Source organism: Lates calcarifer, linkage group LG20 (genome assembly GCF_001640805.2).
Source record: "Lates calcarifer isolate ASB-BC8 linkage group LG20, TLL_Latcal_v3, whole genome shotgun sequence".
Classification (NCBI taxonomy): domain Eukaryota; kingdom Metazoa; phylum Chordata; class Actinopteri; family Centropomidae; genus Lates; species Lates calcarifer.
In genome coordinates, this window is record NC_066852.1 from 6994096 (window position 1) to 7020142 (window position 26047).

General features: G+C 40.4%; 1 protein-coding gene across 2 annotated transcripts; it reads left to right on the forward strand.

The window, feature by feature from the left end:
* The first annotated feature begins 1565 nt into the window (after window positions 1-1565).
* On the forward strand, window positions 1566-20055 carry map6a (microtubule-associated protein 6a). Of its 2 annotated transcripts, XM_018692440.2 has the most exons (5): window positions 1566-2838; window positions 14082-14295; window positions 14458-14672; window positions 17796-17906; window positions 19266-20055. In XM_018692440.2, the coding sequence occupies exons 1-5, from the start codon at window positions 2123-2125 to the stop codon at window positions 19411-19413; spliced, it is 1404 nt and encodes a 467-aa protein (XP_018547956.1). In that variant the 5' UTR covers window positions 1566-2122; the 3' UTR covers window positions 19414-20055. The 2 variants fall into 2 exon arrangements, with proteins under 2 accessions (XP_018547956.1, XP_018547957.1); XM_018692441.2 differs by lacking the exon at window positions 17796-17906 and having other exon boundaries at window positions 1569-2838; window positions 19266-20054.
* Window positions 20056-26047: the final 5992 nt, after the last annotated feature.

The window sequence follows — 26047 nt, forward strand, 5'->3', positions numbered from 1 at the left end:
ACAGTCTTATCTCAGAAACTCAATAGGGTTTGATTTGTCACTCCATATCTACCACACCAGACTTTTGACCCTGCAAGGAAGGAGCTGCTGAAACACACAGTAAAGCATTCAAACTATGAGCAACAAGCAACGCAACACCAACTATAAGTCAGTGAGAGAGGGATGTCAAAGGCCTTTTTATGTTGCTTTTACTGCTGTTTAACTGCCTTCCCTGCATGGTTAGTATGACTGTTGGTCTTTAAAACTGTAAATGCAGCCCCATCTGGTTGAGCAATCACGTAACTGCATCTCAGTGTGATACAGATAGTGATAAGGGTCCTCTGTAGAAGTCTGACATATTTGTTATCACATGATGCCATTGTCAGTGTTGTAAGAAATACTTTGAAATTATTTGTTTTATATGGCTCTATAACCAGGCTTAAATTCAAGGTGTGTGGACAACACACTGAGGAGATTTGAAGGGTTATCAAAGGTGTCAATGAAGAGCCAAAACGATAACAGGAGATAGTGGGGGAATAATTGATGCATTGCATCACAAGTCAACACACAACACTGAGATAGACACTGCTATTCTCCCTCTCTCTCTCTTTTTAAAAATATATTTCACTCCTTCAGTTAGATTGACATTTGCCAGATTCAGTGGGTTTGATTACAATTCCATTATAGTTTACCCTTTGATTACATCTTCATAAATTATTCATATATTAGGGATTCTCTGCCCTAATTACCTCATTAACACTTTGATCCTGAACACCCAGTCTGTTAATGTTTTACCTGCAGCCACTGAGAAGTGAATGTTGTTAAATAAAGGGGAAATATCATATTTTAGAAATTAAGAGCTATTATTGTTTCTAAAAATGGGCTGCCAGTATCCATATTAAAAACTCTTGTGTTTAGGTAATGTTGTCTTTCAGATGTCTAAGAAACTGTATTGGGAAACAGGCCCTCAGGGTGAGTGAATGAGTTGGCATTATTCATGTATTCTACTGTTTCTTGGCACAGTCTGCCAATTATGAATAGTCATTGTCACACAGGCAATTTTGCATGAATCAGTAACATACATTTAACAGTGTAGACCTTTTAATGGCTTTGGTAGGTTCTATTTAGGTAATTTGAAAAATATTTTTATTATATTTCTATATCAAAAATGAATATAATATTTATTATAAATCCATAGATGAATGGCAATATCATCCTACTGAATATTTTCCTTTTTTAACCGGTTCATGTGGTATCACTGTACCATTCCTTTATCTGTGGTTATAAATTTATGTTCACATATCCTCTAAAAAATTAAGTTTATTGAAAATTAATCTGAAATTTAATTTTCTTTTTATTTGGGTTATAAGACAAGAACACTTCTCATTTTTGACCGCTCATTTTCTCATTTTGTTTTATCTAATCATAAAAACATCTGAATGTGAGAGAAGAAACCAAGTGATGGATGGACCAAGCTTCCCTCCTCCTGTACCACTACGCTGTGTGCGTAAAGACAACCATTAACGTCAAGTTGGTCGTGTTTATGAACCTTATCACGGAAATCGATGTCATTCAAATTTCTAAATCTAAGCACCAGGCCTACCTGAGTGTTTACAGTAAATACATGCTGTGTGAAGAGAATTTCCCAAACTATGATACACATCACTGTTAATGTCCTCTGCTTTGAGTGTCTTTAATTAGGCTTTTAGTTTGGATGTTAAGCCGGAAGTGCTTTGACATTCTGTCTACCTTGACATTCATTTCCTCGGCTCCAGTTTTGTGTCTCCGGGATGCTGAGCAGGCGGGCGGGGCTGTTTTTCCTTGCAGTGCCCTGCTGTGGAGTGATGTAGCAGGACGTACGGAGCAGAGCGGACACAGAGGGAAACAGAGCTGACATCAGTAGGCTACGGTTCTTTTATTATTTACCAAACTCGCTAAAATCAATGGCATTTGTATTTTAGAAGCACAATGGATTTACTTAACAACCTAATCTAACGTCAATAGCATTGGAGGTATCCGTGCAGCCTGACACACGGACATCTTGTTTCTCTCATATCAGAATAAGGGAGTATAAAGAAGATATTTTTCCTTCATTTCGGACCTGGTGGAAATTGTACTGTAGTGGAGCCGTCCGAACCTCACCATGGCGTGGCCCTGTATCAGCAGGGCGTGCTGCATGGCCCGCTTCTGGAACCAGCTGGACAAAGCTGACATTGCGGTGCCTTTGGTCTTCACCAAGTACACGGACGTCTCTGAGATGCAGCACATCCAGCTGCAGCCGCCGCTCCACCCTCCCCAGGCCCGGGTAGCCATAGAAACGCAGCCGTCTCGCGCAGACACCCGCGCTCCTACAGCGGCACGCGCGCCGCGAAGGTGCGTCTCTGAGGAGCGCGTGTGCAGCTCGGTGATGCGCGAGGACTTCAAGCACTGGAAAGTGCGACCCGAACCGAGCTGTAAACCCAAGAACGAGTACCACGGACCGGAAACGCCGTTCAACAGCGAGACCCAGTACCAGAAGGACTACAAGCCCTGGCCCATCCCGAAAAGGTACGACCACCCCTGGATACCCAAACCTCCAACCATCTCCTCCGGCGACGACCGGGCTCCGGACAGGTCCAAACACGCGAAACAGCACGTGGTGTTGGCAGATGCGGACAGCGGCGTGGAGAAGAGCGCTATTGCCGACAAGGTGCAGGAGAAAGACCTCCTCCACGGGCAAGAGAGGAAAAAGCGGTCCAGTAAGCAGCAGGGGGAGAAGAAAGTTGTCCTGACGGTGGAGGGAGAGGGCAGAGGGAGGGCGGTGGCAGATGCTGTGAACAGGCAGATCAAAGAGGAGATTACAGCCGGCAGCTCGTACAAGTGAGTTCATACACTGCCTGTCATTGGTGGGCTGAGTGTTAGGCCTCAGGCGTCCATGAGGAGGTCATAGGGGTCGAAATCTATATTCTACAAATCACACTCAGATGTTTTACAGTGAAAATGCAAATCTACAGAAGACACAAGCAATCTATTGTCAGGTAAAAACGTTTATTGGGGAGGAGGGAACCTTGTGCTTTTTAAAAAGCAAATAGCCATTCAGCCTTAGTGATATACCATTCAGATTCTCCCCCAAGAGAAAATGTGCAACATGTACACCACAATATTTTACAGTGAACTAACACAATGGGGTTGGTATTTGCCATTAACAACCAAAAATGTTAGAAGTAAAGAATTTAAAATGGTGTTAATGGAATAATAATTTTCACATAGCCACCAAATTACGAAATACAAGTGGAATTGTCAAAATTATGGCAAACACAACAAAATGATGCATCCTGTTCACCAAGTCATTCTTAATAGAGCTGGTACTGTAACTTTATATGACATATTTACTCTTTTGACACACTTTACTGTAGTACTGCTTCCAGCTATTGTAACTCAAAAACCTAACCCTGCCTATTTTCTGAGGGTTAGGGTTCGTACTTAATTGGGGATGACGAATTTACCACTTAATCTTTAGGAAAATAGTTTTTTCACAAGATAATCAGAGGCTTGTTTTCTCGAATGAAGCAGCTCTGAGTTAAACAGTGCATGTGAAAACATTACAGAACAAACAACGTTTATTTTCAATTAAATGGAAAGGCCAAGGTGGAGCTGTTGTCAAACACTGCTGATGTTTACAGTAGGCCCATAAGGCTAACCTCTGTCCTATTATGCAACATTCCCGGGGATGATTGGGTACTGGTGGATGGATAAGCATCAAGTCATGCACTGTACACTCGCCTTGTTGCCTTGTAAGCTGTACATTGTTGTTATATGCTGCATTTATGTTCTGTGAAGGCTGGTGGTGAGAGTGTGAGATGATGTGATATATACAATCAATTTCACTCAAGTTGTTGATGATGTTATGTTTTTGTTATTGCTATATTTATTTTTTCTGTTTCTGTCTCTTTTTTCTGGAGTGTTAAATGTTCTTAGCATAATGAGTCATATCTCAGCATTTGTGTTGAATATTATGATTAGTAAAAGATTTAATTTGAAAACTTCACAGCGTGCAAATTCTTATATTGAGGCACACTGTTGTGACAGAATGCAGGATTGGGCTGAGGAGTGTGGTTTAGCAGGCAGAGGTGAATGGTGCTGTATGAGATCAGAGAGTGTGTCTCACAGCTGTGTGGTGCCTTGCTGCTGTGCCTGTGTTGTTGAGCACTCCTCAGGGTGAAGCCCAAGGCACCCCCCCCACACACACACACACACATGGCATGAAATGGCTGTACAGTTACAGCAGAAGCCCAGTCAACCCTCTGTCTTCCTCTGCCAGCAAAGACTCAAAGCAGGTCAACTGTGGCTTAACACCACGGATACTGTGCACAGTTACACAGCGCACACACACACACACACACACACACACACACACACTTACATACACATCTGCTTTGGCTTTCACTTTTTCATTATTGAATGATAATGCATCATTACACAGGATCATCTGCAGTGATGTCTATACCTCAGTTAGTTCTGGTGATATGATGTATTGAAATAAATATCACAATAATAAGCACAATATTTATCCAATATGTATGTATATCACTGGACTGTGTTCCACTTACAGCAGTAAAAGTTTATCACATGCATACAACAAAAACTTTGATAGCAAATTTTAACACAGTTTTAGATTTTAACTACAGTTTGGTTGTAATAATTCATCATCAACAGAATGTGTGAAACAGTAAACAGTATGAGTACTTTAAAATAATAACCATTTATCATCAAAAATATTATCAGAATGAAAAAAAACAACATTGCGTACTGGAGTATATTTTCAAGACACATACTGATGGTCAGCTGTATGTTGTAGTGATTTGCTTGTCATCAAACATTAGAACTGCTGATAGCAGGAGTAAGATCAGTCAGTGATAAGGAATCTTTTATGCTAAAGCTACTCTTAACCATAGAATACATTTTTCTGTCTTGGAAGAAATTGATAAACAGACCTTGAAGTAAATTTAGCTTCATAAATACACTGAGAATTACCCTCCCTTTGCTGCATATTTAATTTCTAAGAGTCTGACTGATAAATCAGCCAGGCAGATAAATTGACAGATATTAGCTGCACATATATCTGTATCAAATAAAACTTAATAAACTAGTAATACAGAAATGTCAGTATCTCCGAGGCAGTTTAGAAACAATGCCACCAAAGACCACAAACCAGTTTATTTTTAGTCCACGCTAGCAGCAATGTCCATCTGGTGGTCTGTTGGCCAGTTAGATCATCACTTTGCTCCCCACTGAAATATCTCAACATCCACTGGCTGGACTGTACTGACTCTGGGAGGTGTAATGGAGAAGAAAATTTTGAATTAATAATTTGTGTGCATAATTTAGTAATTTGCATTTTCAATTTTTTTGATTTCTATTCTCAGTTTAGCAGAATTTATTATTTTAATGCAATTAATCTTGTATGTACCCTTCACTCCCTCTGTGGATGGCTTGGATTCAGCGCTATTCTGTTTGAATCTCGGAATGACATGTGTATGAACAGGGTTTAGGTTGTTATTTTTGAGATCCTTTAAATATATTTTACAGGATATTAGACGGTTATGCTCATACTGCCTGGTGTCATCCAGTTCATAAACCTCAGCTTCAGGGTTCTGGAGTGCTTCAAAAATATCTTCCTTGTCATATTCTTCAGACTTCCATCTGACTGAATGGGGCCACACCAAGGGAGTTTTCTTGACAAGAGGACAGAAATGAGTTATTTGTGCACACACACTATTGAATCAAGAGCACGTTACTAAATCAACTAAATGTGTTATTTTTATTTCCATAACACCTGGGGTCTGTAAGCCATGTCATTTTGTACAGAAATTTCATTAGCATGTTGTCCTCTGTGGATGATGGTGATAACCTTACATGTCCTCTCACACCACCATGGGTTTGACATTTTTGGATGAGGGGAACATCCTCAAAATGAACCGTGATATTAATTTAACTTTGGTGATCCACTAACATTCCCTTGTAAAATTGCCTTCCCATCAGCCTCAGCTGTGCTTTCTGTTTAGTGTTGAATAGCATAATTATGTTAGTATGCTAACATGCTAAACTAAGATAATGGACATAGCAAACATTATACCTGCTGCACATCAGCATTTTAGCATTGCTAGTTAGCATACTGATAGCATTTGGCCTGAACACAGCCTCACAGAGCTGCTCAGCTTGTAAACTCTTAGTTGCGAAAAGTACTACTCAAAGCATATCACACGGTCACAGTCACAGTTTTTTGTTGTAATGTTGTGTATTTGTATAAAACAATACCTAGATCAGCTGATAAAATGAAATACTGACATTGTTATCAGCCTCAAAAGTTCACCATCAGTCAGTTGCAGTGAAACCTTCCTCTTTCTCTAAAGTGTGATTTTAGATGTAGTATGTAGACTCTGTAGCTTTAACTAGCTTTCATTGTGGAACCACGTGAAGTGTCTATTCAAAGTGAGCCATGCTCTATCATTGTGCTGGTTTCGCACCAGGCCAATTAAACATGAAGCCCCTCAACCCTTTTTTTTGACGAGGACACTTGCTGTTTTCATAAACTTTTATTTATCCAGCTTGCTGAACACAAAGGCTCTTTCTCTGCCATGCACCTGGGAAATGTTAAAGGCAGCTACAGTTCTTTTATGCCACTGTTAACTGCTTCTTTTCTTGTCTGAATTGGTGCAGCATTTTCAACCAGCAGCCTCCCAGTCACCAGCCCCATCCTGCATTGTGTTTAAAATTCCACTTTCTGCATGAGATTAAGTCATGAGTCTGAGACAGAAGCTGCTGAGTCTTTGTTAGCGTTTTCTTTTTGCTAACAGTGCTGCTGTAAAAGACAAAGGCCATTCTTCATCTTGTCAGCGTTATTTGTTGTGTTATGCGAAGCGTGGTGTCTAATAAATGACACCGAAATAGCATGTTGCATAAGGAATTATCAAGCAAATGAACAAAAATGACAAATGAGTGCAGTTTCATCACTGACAGTAAGGGAGGTAAAGTGCAGGTTTGCTGAGTTCAGGGAGGGAGGGAGGTACTGAGGAGGCATGAATTTTTAATTTAAATTTTTATCACATATACAGTTTTTCACAGCAGTACAATATCAGGAACCACGAGCTTGTCTTTTCTGTCACGCTTACAGAACGTGTGTAGCATTTGCAGTAGCAGACAGTACACTGAAGAGGCCAATGGATTCTAGTGGATTTAAAAATGATCTGCTTAGAGAGGCTGCAAAGCTTCATGTTTTCCTGACAAGCAGTGAATGCAGAATCACAGATCCTGCTTCAGCTCTGAGACAGAGACAGGACCAAACTGTAAAGATGGTTCATTGTTACTTCAAAAGTCCCAAGATAACTCATTTTCTCAGAAACTGCTTTGATTTTTTCTCTGCTGATAGCAAAACCAGTGTGGTTTAGTTGTATGATGTTTCCACATATTGTTACCACAGTGTAATCCTAAGTTCTCAGCTAACATCCAGTATTCATTTGTTGCATCAATTCAGAGCTCTGCCAGCCAAAGCTAACTGTCTTACATAACCAGTCTAATCTGATTTTATCATATCTGATTACAGTTAATTCATAACAAAATATCCTCAGATTTGATTCTGGATATGAATGAGTTATGTAAGTTGCTGTAACCCAGTTAAACCTGCAGCTGTATCTAGACTCTGACCATTGTTAAAAGTTGCACTGGCAGCATCGTTTTTATAAGGCACCCAAAGAAAGGTGTCCATCACAAGAGGGTATAAAATATGGCTATGGTATGTCTATTGTTTGTATGGAAATTAGCATAGCTTTAAATTGTTACCATCACCAAAAGAACAGTAACTGATGATATAAGAATGCTTGTAAAAAAAAATTGTATGGAACCCATCCTATGTGACCCAATGAGAATACCTCATTGTAATACTACAATGTACTGTGTCCACTGAGCCACTGCCTAAGAAGCAACAGAGAGGCTGTGCGATGGAGATGAGGCCAACGGATCCCAGGAGGGAGTATTGACCAGAAGCCAGGCTCTATACACCCACTGCCACACCAAGAAACACTGTTAGGAAGTGAAGCTTCAGCACTGTGCGTGGGCAGACTGACTCCCTGGAATATTGTGAGAGAAGCTGGCCAGGCCTTTATCTCTAGCCAGCACTGGTGTAGAATTAGAGCCAGAATCACTGCGGTCATAACTGCACAGGAATTTGTCTCAGAGGTGCTCAGATGAATTTGTGGTTAACAGAATTTCAAAGTGCATTCTACCACAGAGTCACATATAGAGGCAAAATCCCATTGTACTCATCCATGCATCCATGCACAGTATAGGCATTACAGATACAACTAGCTATTATTTACTTACTGATTTTAATCTTTTAACAATCAGTTATTCACAGTCTGTAAAAGAACATTGTGAAAAATACTCACTTTATTTTCCGAATGCCCCAAGTGATGTTAGCAAAAGCCTGTTTTGTCTGATGAAAACAACCCAAAGCCCGACAGTGTTCAGTATACTGAATCCTGATATCTGAGAAGCTGCACTTAGTAAATGTTTCTCTATCAAAAGAGTTATTGACTGATCTGCACTGTAACTGAAAAGAAACAACAAAGATGAAGAATATGATGAAAAACAAACAAGACAGCAACTCTGGACAAAGTTAGGACTCTTTATTGCCAAGAAAGGTACAAATTGTCATGGTCTCCAAAGGAGGAATCCTAATGACTTAGGTGATCTCCAGTCTTCCTCTAACACCACCAGCACGTTAACTGATGCCTATTGAATGGATTGTCCAGATTGTTGTTGTTATACAGTTTTATGTATATAGTTTAATTTTATACCGCTGCCAAACCAATGACATTTCCATCAGTCTTAGCTGTAATGGATGTATTGATATGGGACAAGTACAGTAAATTGTACATACTTGTTAGATACCTGTTAAAATTCTGAATACTGTAAGGATTCCTTGTTCAATATTTTTATATACCGTGGAGCAGGTTATGTGGTATTCATGGTCTTACTGTAGCTGTAGCTGTAAATTAAAAGTCTGATTCACATTATTGATTTGGAATTTTAAAATACAGTTTGATTAGTTTTCTCAATTGGACTCCCTGACTGAAGCAGATTTGATTTGACTCCTTTACTCTGCTCCCAGGTGGTTTTCTGTATCCTGCCAGTAACCTGTCATCCCACCTTTAACTGTGATGTCAAGACAGCTTGTGCAGCTCGACGCGGTTTGCATACACACTGCAGGAAATTTGCAGGCATTTGTTTTGATTCTTCTCTCTCAGGACTCTCCCTTGGTGAATGGTCCAGATTGTGCCATGTAGGAGCAGGGTTGTCTGAAAGCTCAGCAGTGCTGTACCCTGGCGTGGTTCCACCCCTGTCAGTGCCAGTGTTTGGTTGTAGTGACGAGGCCTTTCTCTGCACATCCCCTCCACCACAGCGGGTCGCAGGGGTCAGCCGTCCAAAGCAGCTTTAGCCACACAGCAAGAAATATCAGGCAGTATGATAGCATAGTAGGAGCCTCAGTGACTCACAGAGCAGAACTTCCTCTGAAATAACACAGCAGGAGAGTATACAGAATTACAGAAAATCAGTCCTAGTAAGAGAAGATAGAAGGGGAGCTTGTTCGAAATGTGTGTTAAAAGATGATAATTTCCTGTCACTTGTGTGACACAGACTTTTTTTGTCAGGTTATTTACTGGACTGTATTACACTACTGAAATATAAAAAACAGGCAAAGTGAACTGGCAGCTCACTGTATGAAAATGGCACACCAGCCAAAACATTATCTGTGCTCTGAAAAGGATTCCTTAGCTACACTTAAGCAATTAGGGTTCTCACTGTGCCTCTGTGGTCACATACTGAGACTTTTTCTTTAAGAACGCGTTTACAGGGACGTGCAGATGAGTGTGAGCAGCGGTCTAATTCATCAAAATTAAAGAACGTCACACCACTCTTCTCCAGTACAGCATGCATTATCCACCAAAGGTATTCAGCTATCTTGCCCACATCAAGATGGTTTCTGAGGGTGTTTCTAGTTTAATCTGGTTAATGTGTCATGGTTGTTCTACACTTGACCTTGACATTATAATGTCAGATATAGAGTTATCCATATGAGTTCAGAAGAAAGGGCTGAAATAGCTTTGTATTGAAAAATTGAGATAGATGTCGATGAAAGATCGTCTTTCTTAGAGAATATTTTGAAAACATGGTCTCAGTATTGTATGTATGAATTTATGATCATTTGTAATTCTCTGCTACATTTCTGTCTCCAGTAGGAGCAAACATTTTTTTTTAAAAAAGATTCTGTTGTTGTGTTCTGTTTTATATTTAGTATCAAGAATGAGCTAAGCGTGTGAGTTAACACCATGATGAAGAAAAGACAAGTCAAAATTACAGTGAATAAAGTATGGTGTAGTAGAGAAGAGTGCAATTTTTCTAGAAGGTTCTTGATTCAGTGACATGAAACAGTCAAAGAAAGACTAGGTTTACCAAGTATGTTCTGTACCTCATTGTCCGCTAAGTGCTTCACAGTCTCAATGAACTGCTAGTTCATTTTGTTGCTGAGTAAAATGCTTACATCTAACTAGCCCAAGGCACTGAGCACTGACATAATATTTGCAGAGCTGACAGTGACAGCCTCATGTGAACCTCAGACTGTTTCCATGTCCGTGATGTACAGTAGATACAGTTCTGTGACATGACAGCCACAGCGGCAAGAAAACTTTCTGAACACTTATTTTTTAAACAAGTACCAAGTACACGCTGACCTCTGAGACACAGGCGTTATTGTTACACAGTCATATGTTGGTGAATAGCAGCTATGTTGGAGTACAGACCGGTGTTTCACACTGTGAACACTGTGTGCACTCACAATCTCTCTCTTTCTCTGTCTTTCTCAGACACACACACACCCTGTGGTGTCATGTGAGTGGTTTATACCCTTAGCCTTGAACATTGTTGTATAACCTGTCTTTGTACTGTAGCTTCTTGGCTGAGTTGAGCATTGAAAGTGGACCTCAGTCCTGTTATGTAATAGCCCCCCTGTGTGATTTTCCAACTCTCCTCTACACCACTGGAGGGATTTCTGTATTCAGCCGCCACATCACTGTCACCAGCCTTTGTATCATATAGAGTTAGCTTTTCACATTATGGTAAAATGACATTTTACACTTTGTTAAATACTTGAAAAGCTAAAATGTGAGCACCGGACAGCTCATTTAGGTTTAAATGAATGAACTAATCATAGTTAGGAAGATGAGAGTTACACATTTCCACTTTTAGCTGAAAATCTGTTGAATGAATCGTAAAATGACACTTTTCTTTATCTGCTGTTACAGATCTACAAAGTTTAGATGAAATGCATGAGCCGCTTAAATAACACTTTCATTGTGACAGTCACTGTTTCAGCCATGCTAGCTGCATGGCTTCTAGAGATGGCAATATTGGCAAAAGCGGCATAGGTACAACAACCACAAAATTCTAAACCACTTTAAAAATATGAGAATAGACCTTGAATCAACCATAAATCTTTTAAATCCAGGACTTGTCACACAATCAGTTGTTGTTAATCGTTTCACTCCCACATGCTGTCCCATGACAACCCTCCGCAAGAACTCCTGAGGTCAGAACCCAGCTTTCACACTGTGATGGAAAGTCAACAACTCAGCTACAGTCCCATAGCCCCCTGTTCACTATAATACATTACAAGATGTAAAATCAATGCACCTGTCCCTGCCACATACATTACTTTAAACAGGATCACATGGTCTCCAAGGCTGTTTTCCATAGCTGCAGTTATTGATTTGATGTCTTTCCGTAAGACTTGGCCTTACAAATTGTTCTAATGAGTTTCTCGTACAGCAGCCCAGCCTGTCTCCTCCTCCATCCACACTTACTGGTGTTACTATAATATAGTGCTTCTCTGTACTTGTGTAGGGAACTGAGCCTTGACTGCAGCCGTGGCTCTGAGTGTTTGCACTGAACTGTGCTGTGTTGGGGGCTGGAGAGTTTGTGTTTGTGACTCCACTGGAGCCACAGGGGACGACTGATAGGTGTCATCTGACTAAACCAGAACGCTATCTGTTTCCCTTTGTAATAGGTTACCATTGCAGGAGATGTACTGTAAGATACTATTTGAATGTTTTGGATGAGGACACAGATGTCAAATTCTGGGATATATATGAATAGAAGTCTCTTTTCGTGATGATAAATGGCACTTTCAACATTTTTTACTGTATTACTGTTCATTTGTTGTTACATGCTATTATTTTATTTATGTTCTCCATCTTTCCATTTTCTCTGCCACCTCACAACAGCTAATTGATCTGCCTTGTTTCTGGAGTAAACAGGAGTGAACAAAGAGAAAGAGGGGGGCGGCTGTGGCTCAGGAGGTAGAGCGGGTCGCCCACTAGTCCGTGCCGAAGTATCGTTAGGCAAGATACCACGTTGCCCCTGATGTTTGTAACATCAGTGTGTGGATGTGCTAGAGCAGTTTGTGAGTTGTGCAAGCACTGGATGAATGTGTGTGTCAAAGGGTGTATGACGTGTAGTGTAAATCACTTTGAGTGGTCAATACGACTAGAAAAGCGCTATATAAGTACCAGTCCAAATCTAAGGCACATACAAAGTGAAGCTGGCTGTCATAACCAGACGGCCGAGTAGAATATAAGCTTTCCCTTCATATGTTACTTGTTTAACATATTGTGTCTTATAGTACATGTCTTCTGTCGTCTCATGTTTTCTGAAGTATTACCTGAGGACCTTACGAGTCCAGCTTCTCTGTTGTAAGGATCTTCTGCTTGTCTTTGTCTTATATGATCATATCTTTATTGTGAAGCAATATTGTGACTGACATTTTTCACTATTTCCATACATATTATGGACTAAAAGATACAGCAGATTAATGAAGATAATCATTATAGCAGCATCACTTATCACAGTGGAAGTTCTGGTGGTTACCTTATAATTTATGTATCTGTAAGATATGGTTGTTTGCTACAAATGACTGGATGAGTATTCATGATGAAATACAGTACACTGCAGAGAAAAATAAAGTGTAAAGGAGAGAGAGACAGAGAGAGTGATGCAGTGTGACTTTAAAATGCAGCTGGTTATCAAGCTGGTGTGGCTGCTCTCTGTGGTTCAGTTATCTATAGGTCTTTAATGTGAGGAGGCTGCTTGAGAACACATGCTGCAGGCCAGTCTGCTCTGTGTGAATACTGCTGACCTTCTTCAGAAATGCTGCGTGAGGACTAGAGAATATCACCCCATCATGGCTGTGGTGCAGTGTGGTGCCCACTGACAGTACCTCTGACATTCTCTGCTCTACAGTAGTAATGCACCACTTCACATATTTTCTCCAGCCAGCGATTAGAAACTCTGTTATGCTGTGTACAGTAAAAGTAATATCTATTTTTAGAGTTTCTCTTTAAATTATGTTCCAACAGAGAAGGTTCTTGGCAGTCTACAAGAAAATACAGCATTATACACACATCAAAGATCCAGAGTTATTTCTGGTTTGCAGAGCAATGCTGTGTATTGACCCATGTAATGAACCAGCATAAGTGATGAGGGAATATTGTAGCCAGAAAAGTGATTATTGGTGTTGAAAGAATAGTTTGATATTTTTGGAGAATTTGCTTAGTTGCTTTCTTGCTACTCAAATAATGAAATTAGAGCCAGCAGGCAGTTAAGGTAGCGTAAGGACTGTAAGCAGGACACTTATGTGTTAAAACCAAACAACAACGTGTCATTTTATGGGGTGATACATGCAAGACTGTTTCTTGGCTGAGTGCAGTGACTTCCTGGAGTCTTGTGTCACCATGAGTGGAGACTTCTCATTTAACTCTCAGCAGAATATGTCAAACAATTCCTTTAATTTAAAACCTTTAAGACTTCAAGTTTCCTAGTTAAAGAGCCTAAATATGTTCCATCAGCACGAGCATTTATAGAAATGATTTACCCAGGAAGTCACTTGTCACCCTCACCTGTACATTGTCATGACCCTTCATTAGCTGTTAATGACTCACTGTTAATAGGTGTTGAAGTTCTGCAGCATGGTAGATTTTCTTATGATAACCTCCTTCCCTCTCTCCACACAGAACTGAATTTAAGGCTTACAGAGATGTGAAGCCTGCCAAGATGATCCGGGCCAAGTCCCAGTACCTGCCACCAGATGAGAAGACCAGCCTAGAGACCAGTTACAGTGCCACCTTCAAGGGGCAAGCGCCGCTGCAGTCCGCTGACAACAAGGCCCTGGAGAGGAGGAGGATACGCAGTCTGTACAGCGAGCCTTATGTAGACCCCATCAAACAGGTGAGAACCCACCTTTCTAACTTTGTAGTATGGTTTATTAAAATGAATTTAGAGAGGGGAAAAGAAAGGGGAGCTGATAAAATCTTCATGTTGCTGTAAAATCACACAACAGAAGTTACCATCTATCCCAGCAATCTGATTTCCGCTATCCAACATCCTTAGGTTGACAGAGGTAGTGTCCCTCGCTCTAAACCCAAAAAGTCTGGAGCCACAGCAGCAGGCCAGGGCAAGCCAGTGAAGAAAGCCAAAGATAAGCAGAGCGCCGCACTGAGGGGCTCCAAGAAGACAACCTCGGAGAACCAGCCCGAGAACCGGCCGGCGGTGGGGGACAAGGAGAAAAGTAAAGAGATGAACAACAAACTGGCTGAGGCAAAAGAGTAAAAACCATTTAGCACTACTTCTCCTTTTATTTCTTTTTTTTGGGGGAAAAATCAGACACAGAGGCTGCAAAATTAATTTAGGTTTTCATCTTTGTTCTCATCTTTCTCTTCTTTCCTCTCTGCTTCCCTCTCCAGTCTCTTCTTCTTCTCCTCTTTGCTCACTCTCTCACTGTCCTCTCATTCTTCTCTGTCCTCTTTCTCTACCTCTTGGCTACATTTGTACAATAATACTAGAATAAGATGTCGACATGACATGTCATTGCTCCTCCTGCCTCATGCTATATTAGGCTCCTATAGTAATGAGTGGGTCGGAGCATCCTCCTCCTCCGCCATTTGATGCCTCCCACCACCCCCACTCTGCTCGCCTCCATCTCCAGGTTGCCATGGCTACTGGCTGCCTGGCTAGCCAATGGATGGCTCTCGTTGCATGGGCCCACCAACAAGCAATTCTGAAGGGTTGGCTTTGATCAACTGAGCAGATTGCTTTGTTGAGTTTATCAAGGATTTTTTTCAGTCTTTTTTTTTTTGTTTTGTTTTATGAAATGAAGATGATCAGATTGGCACTTTGGATATGGTCTCTGCACTTGCTAAATTAACAGCAAATCTGAAAATCTTTGATAAATGTCCCGCTTGGTTAGTCATGAGTGTCTGATCCACGGCTTGTTTTGTACCTGCTCTGTCATCTTTGCTACTGTTCTCTGTTCATGTAGAGCTCGCAGGGCTCAAACTGTGTGCTGGACAACCTTTGTTAAATGTGATTTTGCAATTCAGTGTCTCATTTATAATTTTACTCTGTTGTAAGCTACACAAAATTATTTCAGTTCATCTCAAGCAAAACGCCTCGTTTGTTTCCCTCATTTGTGTGCAACCCATTCATACAGTTGTATTTTAGTTCACTCAAGGCTATTTTGTAACACCCAATTTGTTGCCAACAACCCAAGTGGGTCACGCTAAACTGATTATGCATTAAACACCAGTCATTTGCATAGCAGATGAATATTCCTGCTGAATTGGATAACACTGGCATGCAGTCGTAATGACATTTAACATTAGAATAGCAACATTTTTCAGAATCAGAGTGGGATGAGTTCATTCCAGTTGGAAAATGTTCAGTTTGTATCCTGTCTGTCAGGCACAGTGTGCAGAGCTGACTGTCTCAGCGACCATAGCTCAGTGTAATCACCTCCAACAGTCTTTATTAACAAGACCGAGCCCTCTGTGAACAGTTATGAACAGTTATGCAATTGCAGTAGCATGCACTCAAACACAAGCACTCCGCCCAGGGTGACCGTAACCGATGTGATTAGACTGCCAAGGGACGATTGCAGGCAGCTCATATTGCTGCTTAATGGCACATTTCACATCACCTTTAAAGGGGGAGCTTCATGGCTGAAGCACAGATTCACCATTCAAATAAATCAAGGACAATACACTGCCATGTTAAGATCTGTTTAGAATAGTTTGGTCTCATTTTCTTTATAGATAATAAGATCCCTAATATTTCACTCTAATATAAACCAATAAGCACAGTGATGTGATCCAAGTCTAACTTTGACTCCAGTGTCCATCACTCTCTGTATCTGAATCCATGCTGTTTTACCCCAGTTTCCAGGCTGAAAGTATGAACAGTATGTTGGTTTGACTGGGTTGAGTTTGTTTTAAAAATGATGATTCAACACTGGATTTATTTTTGCTTTGTGTGGCAGGTTCAACATGGTGGTGCCGTGCTTGTGTGTAAGAGGTATCTAGCAAAGCAGATCAAAACAAGCTGTAAAGCCTCTGTTTTTAAATTCTGGTTTAATTCAGAAAGGGAACGAGAAGTAAGTTGTATTGTAACTGTTTATAGACTAGACTAATTATAACCTCCCTTGTATATAAAGCTTATATTAGTGTATATATTATAGCAGGGCTACATGTAGGCTGAGACTTAGAGTCATGTCTGACTCAACACTTGGTCCAAAGCATCCAGCTGCTTTCTCTAAATCTTAGCATATACATATAGAAACACCATTTTGGGCTTAGAGCACTGTACAGTCTTGTCATGGGTTGACCCAATGTGCTCCACCCCCCAACATACACCCCACAGTTCTCATTAGTTCTGCTATTTGGCATCCTCTTCTCCATTCTGATTGGATGAGTGTATCATTTCTGTTTTCTGTGACGTCTGAGACGGCAGCAACCATCACCACCACCACCGCCATGTCTATCCAAGCTGAGCACACGCTCCGTCAGGAATGAGGGCCCGACTCATTAGCATTTTGCAGCCTTTGGTTGGGGAACGCTTTGTCATGTAACACAAGGCGGGGGGTGGGTGGGGGGCGGGGGGCGCTTGCAGGGGCAGTAAATGTAAACAGTGCTTAGCACACCACACACCTGGTGCTATCTTTGTGTTTATTAGCCAAATAAGGATAGAAAGTATGGTAAAGAAAGTTATGTCTGGGCAAAAAAAGAAAAGGAAAAAAAAGAAAATTGACTGTGACGTGCTTGTGTTTCTATCTGCTTGCTCATATTTAATGAAACATTACAAATAAATGCAAAAAGCAGAAAAAGCAGTGTCTTCTTGCTTCATTTTGTTAAAGAGTGGTTAAAGATTAGTGGTTGCAGGTGTCTGTCAGCGTTTCTCTTGTCCCAGTCTATGTCCTTGTGAGACAGACAACATTTCTTAAATAAATCCACATGGAAGAGAATTTTGCTCTCACAACTTCTTTCTATGCTTATCCAAGATTGCGCCGCATTCTGGCATGAGCTCTGACATCCTCTCCAGGCCCTGCATGTTGACCTCATGTGAGAACTGAAGAATATATTATTTTTGCGCCTTGTCTCAATATATTCCAAGGACTCATCCTACTTATAGAGCAACATGCATGTCAAAGGATGTCCAGAAACTTATTCCAGAATAAGATGTCATGTGCTTTTAGACCTCTAGTTAATGTATAAATGATGCTCTTTAATGTTGGAAAAACAACCACAAATGTGTGATATTACATTTGCTGAGATTACATTCTTCTTTCTCATGCTTAGTCTGGTTTCATGGGTAGAATATTTGTGGATGTCACATTTGGATGATGCTGTGTCCAATTTCTTTGTGTGCTAATGAGTGACATTCTGATTCATTTGAAGGGTTGTGCTAAAACAGTACCACTACATACAACTCTGCCAGCCAATCCGAGATATTGGCTGGGTGCAGACTCTAAAGCAACACCTGTGGGGCTGTGCACTACCCAATCCCAGGTAACCAATCACAAGAGCAGCCAAGAAAAAAAATAATCCACAAGCCACAAATGCCGCTCATACCCATTCATACGTGCTCATGGAGTTGTGATTTACTTTTGTTTTCTATTACAGTGGCACAATTTTGTTTTTCTGATGAACCACCACATTATTTCTGGTCCACTCCTCAGGTCATAGCCCCTCTGTATTTCTCTTCCATATGGACACTAGAGAGTAGGGGGGTGAATGGGGCTGTCTGACTGCCTGCTGTCACATCCTACATGCAAGGCTCCTTAAGGTGCCTTTTCTTAAGGAGGCCACGGGTTTAGTCCAGCCATCTTCAACATCATGAACCTCTGTCAGCTGCAGTAATGCACCCACTCATCATGGTTAAGACCAAACTGCATGACTGTTGAATTATCCACCCAGGGAGGAGAATGGAGGCCACAGCTTCACACATGTTATCATTTGTAATACTCTTATAAACTGTAGCACTTTGCATCTCAGCTTGTCGTCACTGGTTAAAAGTTTCATACTATGTTTAGACTATGATGATCATACTTTCATTCTAAACCTGTTTGGAAAGCATGCATGTTTTCTGTTTGGACCTGCAATCAGATTTTATGTTTGCTCTAGATTTTGCACTTGTATTTAGAATATCTGCTGAGTTTTAGCATGGATATGAGATGAACTCAATTGGGGTAAGTATAAATGGAATGAGGAAAGCGGCTCTGCTTTGGAAAGAGGCAGTTCAAAGGAAATTGTAAGTGCATGTTAACAATCTTCATTTTTTGTACTGCTAATTGATTTCCATTCAAATGTGATTTTGACTAGATTTTTCTCTAATGTACTGCATCTTGAAGCATTCTTTCACAGAACACCCCGAGACCCTCATTGCACTATTGGCATCCTGTGGTTCATGTCTTTGAGATTAACTGAATGTGTCAAAGTGTAGATTAAAATCAATTACCTGTACTGATCTAAATGCAAAGCTGTCCAATCCATCGTTAGAAACAGATCAAACGCTATAATTTATGTGTTCCATCTAGTCTACTCAAGTGTTTAAAGTCACACTATGTATTTCATGATTTGTTAGTTGCTACATTCTACCAAGGTTACTATGAGGCGTTTTTATGAATATGTGTAGCAAGCAAACAAAAGAGAAGCCTGTGGTGTTGCTGTATCTTTGCCTCCAAAAAGACTTTTCATCCCTAAAACATAAGTCTGACATTCTCCTCTAAAATGAGTGGTCACAGGGTGCTCAGCACAACTCAGCCCAATGACTTACTGTTGTTCATCTGAGCAATATGTCTCATTGTGTGTCTCTTTCTGTCTCCTTCTTCTTCCTCTCTGGTATCTTAACCATGTGCTGCCTCCTAGAGATGCTAAAGACGAGGTTCTCCGACCCAGTCATCATAATTCCCAGGGTGCTGCTGGAGGAGAACCACAACCACCACTGGAGAGACCCGAACCACGGAGGAGCAGCGGAGTCGTACGCTTTGCCCTAGATGTGAACCAGACTGAATAGTTCTGCCTCTGAGGATGGAGGCAACTATACCTTTATACAGAGACTGCTGCTCTGTGCTGTAAATATCTAGTATTTAAGTTGGATTAGGAGAAGAGATTAATCCTATACAAAAAAACAAGAGAAAGCCCACATATTTGAAACACGCATGTTTGAAACAGCTTTTGGCTTAGAGGTCACAGCTGTTTGACCCAAATGGCATTATTATTGCAAAGGTGCTACATTATTTTCTGGTTTCATGCAATTTATTTTACAGGATGTTGTCAATATTGTCAGAAATACCACACCATAAAGTGCTTATACAACAACTACAAAAAACTGTACTGTAAATTGATCGGTTTTAGTGTAAATAAATGAGCATAACTTGCAGATTGCCATACTGTATTTTAATTTGTGTTGTATGGTCAGTCATCTTCAAATAGTTGTTTAAAGTAGTTCATGAAGTTATGAAAAGTTCAGCATGTTGCACAGGCACAGGACCTACTTAAAATTCAAACATGATTTTTCTGCATAACCCCCTTTTTCCATTAATAAAACAAGCCACATTGTTTAAGTTTTACATGAGCTACATTCTAGTTTTGCTATCGCTATATAGCCACTTAAGTTCAACATCAAACTTCATTCCTTTACTCATCACTTTTTCTCTTCTACTGAAGTTAGCATGTTAACCAGCTAGCCCTTTGTCTCATCACTTTCCACTAGCATCTCATTGTAGCTTCCAGCCTTTTGTACTGTAAACAAAACAATGGCTAAAGCTCTTGGCAAGAAACCACATTTGGCAGCAGACAAAACTTACAAATAGCCTCTTCATAGTCTCTCACACTCAAAAGGATTGTTTTGCTAATTATGCCTTCTCTAGGAAAGTTTCTGTGTTTACCTTCAATCTGAGTTTAATACATGTACATACTAGCAGCATTTTGTGACAATACAATTAGTCTGGAAGCCAATCCAATATGTGAGTTATGGCGTTTTTGGAAATTTGAGCACTCCGGCACACTTATAACATAATTTTAAGTTTTACGTTTCATATCAGACTCAAATTGTTTAGTAGTATTTAGGTAGTATTTAGTATGCATAGCTTTTTTATATATATCTTGGAGAGATGTCACTCAACTCTGAAAACTTTTGTTTGAAAAGATCTGGACATTTGGAGTTAGAAAGAAATAAGCTTTTCTGCACCTCTGCTCCTCATCTCTGCTCGGCTGCTCGGCTTGAGGATACATTAGCTGCTACTAATAGCTGCTACCTATTGTGATCCTCTTGTTTTAAACTGCTCATCATGAGTCTGACAATGTTTTAGGAAATTTACCTATTTATGAACTTGGGGAACATTTATCAGACATAACAAATTATTATTTCACACACACACACAATTCAACCATTTATCCACTAAGATTGTTTTGCAGAGCTGACAGAGTAACACTAAAAGAAAAGTTCGTCTTGGTGGCTTGCCAAGAAGAGTTTCTTGGAATTTTACCAGAATCTTTCCAAAAATTATTATCTCTCGGGAGAAAATTAACTGCAAATAAGCTATGTAGCTAGTTAGCTGTAGCAAAATAAAACAAAAACTTTATATGTATACATGTTTATTACAACAACTACAAATTCCAGACAAATTACACAACATCAAACAAGGTCAAGCAACAATGAGAGTAATGAATGAAGAACCATATTAATACTGAGAAGGATGTGTGGAGTGGTATGAGAATAAGGGACAGGACTGACCATCACTTGAGAGCAGCTAGGAAAAACTGTGGTTAGCGAGTACAGGAAAGTTGTTACTTGAGTGCCCGTGGAGTTCTGGCAGTCTGCTCAGCATGGAGACGCTGTAGTGGCACTAAAGGCTAGGAGGTTATTGGGGGCAGGCGTGGGTCAGGACACAGGCGTACAGAGTGAAGAACCTTGCAGTGGTCAACAAGCAAATTCCTAGAAAAGTGTATATTTATCCTGCTGGACAATGGGCAAACAAAGGTTGCAGTGATTATAATGAGCCCAGGGCCCATGAGTGTATGTGACATGAATGTGACATGAACTGATTAGATTAAACTGTGATGTGCTGTAGAGAACAGATGATTTTTCTTGAAGTTGAATAAAAGTCTTTGGTTCAGAGAAAGGAAGGGGGTTCCCTTGTCCAGGGGAGCAAGTTTATGTGTGCATGTGTGTGTATCCAAATCACACAGGCACAGCTCAGGATTATGGTTCCATTAATGGATCTGTTGCCTTGTACTGTTTGGTGGAGAGAGGGATGGCCTCTGGGGTCATGTGCTGATCATCCACAGTTTGCACAACCCATTACATGCCTGTTTTCTCTCAGGCTTGCTCCCAGCCACATTTGGACAGAAATCCTGTCTCCCTGCTTCGCACTGATGCCATTTGGTCCCAGCTTCTTGGCTTTGCTGGAAGTGTGGTGTGCAGCTGCCATTAAATGGCTTCTTTGAGGTTGCAGCGTGTAATGCTAAATTAGGGGAATACTCTTTTACAACATGTCTAGAGGGGGTCTTGAAATGTTGTCTAAACACAAGCAGCTGTACAAGCACTTTGCCTGAATAAATTGGCCTAGAATTAACATTCTTATTTAAATCAGGGACTCACTGATCCAAGAAGAAGCACACAAACTATGATTGTAACCACACATTCAATACCAGCCTTAAGTACTTGACAGTTTTCAGCACATTTCAGTCAGTACCAAAGAGTGGTTTGATGTCCAGCCCTCTCAGGTTTAACCCAACAAGTTACACCAAAACAAGCCAGGAGGAGTTGTCCATTGTCATAGAACTCTGCTGGGTCAACCATCCCTGTTGGGGAAAAAAAAACTAGGATCTAAACTAGAATCTGTTACCTTGCACTATCTGTCAGATGACTTAATCAAAGACAGAAAAGAAAGAGAGAAGAAGCAACGTTTTGGCAACCTTTCTGGGAGCCTTATTAAGGCAGGTATTCAGATTTCATCCATGTCTTACAATCCTGTATGTAAAGAAAGAGAGAGATTAAGAAACAGGGCAGCAGGGAGGGAAAGTAAAGCAACCAGTTAGCTTTTTTTTAGTGCAGAGAAGCTGTTTCCTTGCCACAGTTCATTTTTCTCATCATTAGGATGGCCGCTTCTCATTACTGCTGTTTGCTTTATAGCAAACTGTAAATGACACTATACATATATGACTATGCTCACAATCCCTCACATGCACACAGAGATACACACAAGGTTCACATACAACATAGCTGAGCACCCTGCTTCAGTGATGGTGTCTCACCACAACATGTATTGGTGGTGAAGATTTCTGGGATCTATGCACTGAGAGACTGTTGTCTTTAACAAGCAGCGGGGGAGGGGAAGTAACATTCAAGCTGTCAGTCTTAATCAGCAAGTCAGCCATCTTAATGCAATACTCACAAATAATTCAAAACTCAAAGGACTGTGCTATGAGAACACACCACCGAACAACTCTGTTATGTTACACTGTTTATATGTGTTGGTTGTACATGTTACTACAGAATTGCAGTTCTGTTAGTTTTGCATGACACAAAGAAACACACATCTGGTCTCCTGCAGACACCTGAGAAGAATCTCTGCGCCTATCCATCCCTGACGTCTCTGCAGATGCCAGACATCTAGCATTCATCATATCCAAGAGGGACATCTGATCAACATCGGATGTATGACTGGAAAAGAACGAAGGGACTGGAAGAAAAGTTAAATGCCACAGTGTCCCATACAGTTACAAAATACTAACACACTAACTTAATGTTAACAGTTTTTACAAAATTGTGTTAGCATGAGGAAAATCCTGCACTGAGAATGTGACTTAGGTAAAACTATGGAAGTAAAATCAACAAAATAAACTTTAAGTATCCAAGTAAAATTCCTAAAACAGAAAAGTTGGCTGCATAAGTGCTATACACCATACTAATAATGGGTAGAGCCTTCCTTTGCTCTCAAAGCAGCCTCAGTTCTTCATGGCATGGATTCCATAAGACGCTGAAAACAGTCCCTTGAGATTCAGGTCCACGATGAAGTAGGAAGTATCTATGGGAACATGGGTAAATTGTGGCAATAAAAGGATGCAAAACACAACAATGATTAATTAAGAGTCCATGGATTCATGCTGTTGACAACTGACCCTACTGCCTATGTGCTCATCAGAAATCCAGATTCATCAGACCAGGCTACATTTTTCCAGTCTTCAACTGTCCAGATTTGATCAGCCTATGCCCTACGCCCAGCCTCAGATGCCTGTTCTTGCCTGACAGGAGTGGAACTCGATGTGATCTTCTGCTGTTGTAGCCCATCCACTTCAAAGGTTGGACATGTTGTACACTCTGGGAAGTTTTTCTGCTCACCATACTCATATACAGTGGTTATCTGAGTTACCATTGCCCTCCTGTCAGCTCCAGCCACTCTGGCTATTCTCCTCTGACCTCAACAGGGCATCTCTGTTTGTAGGACTGTTGCTCACTGCATGTTTTTTGTGCTTGCCATCATTAACTCCAGAGACTGTTGTGTGAGAAAATCCCAGGAGATCAGCAGTTTCAGGAAAAACTCAAACCAGCCCGTCTGGCACCAACAATCATGTCATGGTCACAGTCACTGAGATCACATTTTTCCCTATTCTGATATTTAATGTAAACATTACCTGAAACCCCTGACCTGTATCTGCTTGATTTTATGCACATGATTGGTTGAGTGGATAATTGCGTGAATCAGCAGGTGTACAGGTGTTGCTAATAGCACAATATGAGTGAAGATTATTAGATTGTTATGCTGATTAATCAATGTGTAAGAAGTATTTTACTAATTATAGTTGATCAAGGAATTAATAAGTGATTGTAACTTTATTTTCCAGGCCCCAGGTCTCTTTGAAAGGAACTGATATGTCACTGTAAATGTATGTTAAGATTCCTGGAAACAGCTAATTTGGTACCAGTCAAAAGGAAAATGGACACAGCCTTCACTTTCGATTAAAGGAGCTATATATAAGTTTAGCTGTCACTATGTAGCCAATGACAGATGTTTATTCAGCAGTCTAGAAGAAATAGTGTAAATTCAGCATCAAACTTCATCCCTTTACCCGCCAAGAGCTTTCTCCACCGGTGGAAAGCAACGCCAACATTCGCTTCTTCTTTTTTTATCACTTCTTTTATTCTACTGAGGTTAGCATACTAACCACCTATCCCTTGCCTGTCTTGTCACCTTCCAGTAGTGAGTCATTGTAGCCTCCAGTCTGTCCTGAAGAAACAGCGCTGCTCAGAGGGCCCATTATAATCTCTTGTATTGTCAGCAAAACAATGGCTGAAACTCTTGGCAATAAGCAACCACCACCACCACTTGGTCCCAGCAAGAAACCACATTCAGCAGCAAAGAAAACTTACATATAGCTCCTTTAAGTAATTCCAATGAATTGCTAGCATAACCAATGTGGTATTTTAGTCAGTCATTATGATTTTTGATGTTTTTTGTGGAAATTTCACCAAAAATCAATGTGCATTTGTGCTAAATTACATAGATCTTTCCAGGAGATTCTCATTCAAGTTATCAGGAAATAGTGGGATAAAAATAAAATAAAGCACAACTGCTACTGTTAACTACTTTGTATTCTATTGGTAACTTAATCTACAACAGTATTATATTCTCATCATGTTTTATGTGAAAAAACTTCACAAAAAAAGTCACTAGTAACTGTAGTGGACAAAAAGCACAAGTTTCTCTCTGAACTGTTCTGGAGTAGACATATGAAGTGACATCAAATGGAAATACTCCAGTAAAGTATTTAATATTTGTAGTTAAGTTCAGTGTTTGTGTAAATTTGCTTATTCTTCTACTAAATTAAATTAATGAAACTGATGAACAAAAGTCAAATAGCAGGTGACTTTCACTTGTGTAATTGTCTTTAGACATCGTAATTACGCTGCTCACATTACAAGAAGATTATAATCCACTTGGAGGCAGGTGCTGTGCTGGTCTATAAAAACACAATAAGGATGTTTAATTAGTTATGACCTATGTGAGTGAAAGTCTTTGGAGATCCCAGCATATCCTGCACACACACATACACACATGGACCACAAACTATGATAAATGACTGTGTCTCAGAGCCGACCTGACCTGGATGAACAGAAAAAGACACATAGATCATGTTACAGCCATTATGAGGAATGTGACTCTGGTTCTTCCCAGAGTATAGACGTGCAAAGTGGGAAACTCATTTCTCCTTCAGTACACCTTCTGATCCCCCAAGGGCTGTCTTATGAATTCAGGAATTACTCCCCAGACACTTGTTTTCTGCATTTAACAATAGGGATTGCTGCTAGTGGCTGCTAAGCATTATGTGTGTGTGTGTGTGTGTGTGTGTGTGTGTGTGTGTGTGTGTGTGTGTGTGTGAAGGTCATAAATTATCAAACACCTGCACACTGCTGTTTTTAAAAATCAATGCAAGGCCATCAACTGCAGATTAAGTGCAAAATTAAAAGAGGTGGAGGAAATTTGAGGTTGAAGCAAAGAAATTTGCATCAGAAAATCAGAACACAGTGACTGTCCCATATCAATATTAAAGACACATTTCAGCTGATTTCACGCTTTTGAACTGAAATGGTTCCCCGCTCTTTCGCTCCCTTTGATCACTGTTGTTCTCCCTCCCTCCTTGCA

Excerpts from the sequence above, each read along its gene's own strand:
- map6a (XM_018692440.2), top strand. The coding sequence starts at position 2,123 with ATGGCGTGGCCCTGTATCAGCAGGGCGTGCTGCATGGCCCGCTTCTGG. Across the intron at positions 14,296-14,457 it reads ATGTAGACCCCATCAAACAG|GTTGACAGAGGTAGTGTCCC; the intron begins GTGAGAACCCAC and ends CAACATCCTTAG. Across the intron at positions 17,907-19,265 it reads TGTGCACTACCCAATCCCAG|AGATGCTAAAGACGAGGTTC; the intron begins GTAACCAATCAC and ends GCTGCCTCCTAG.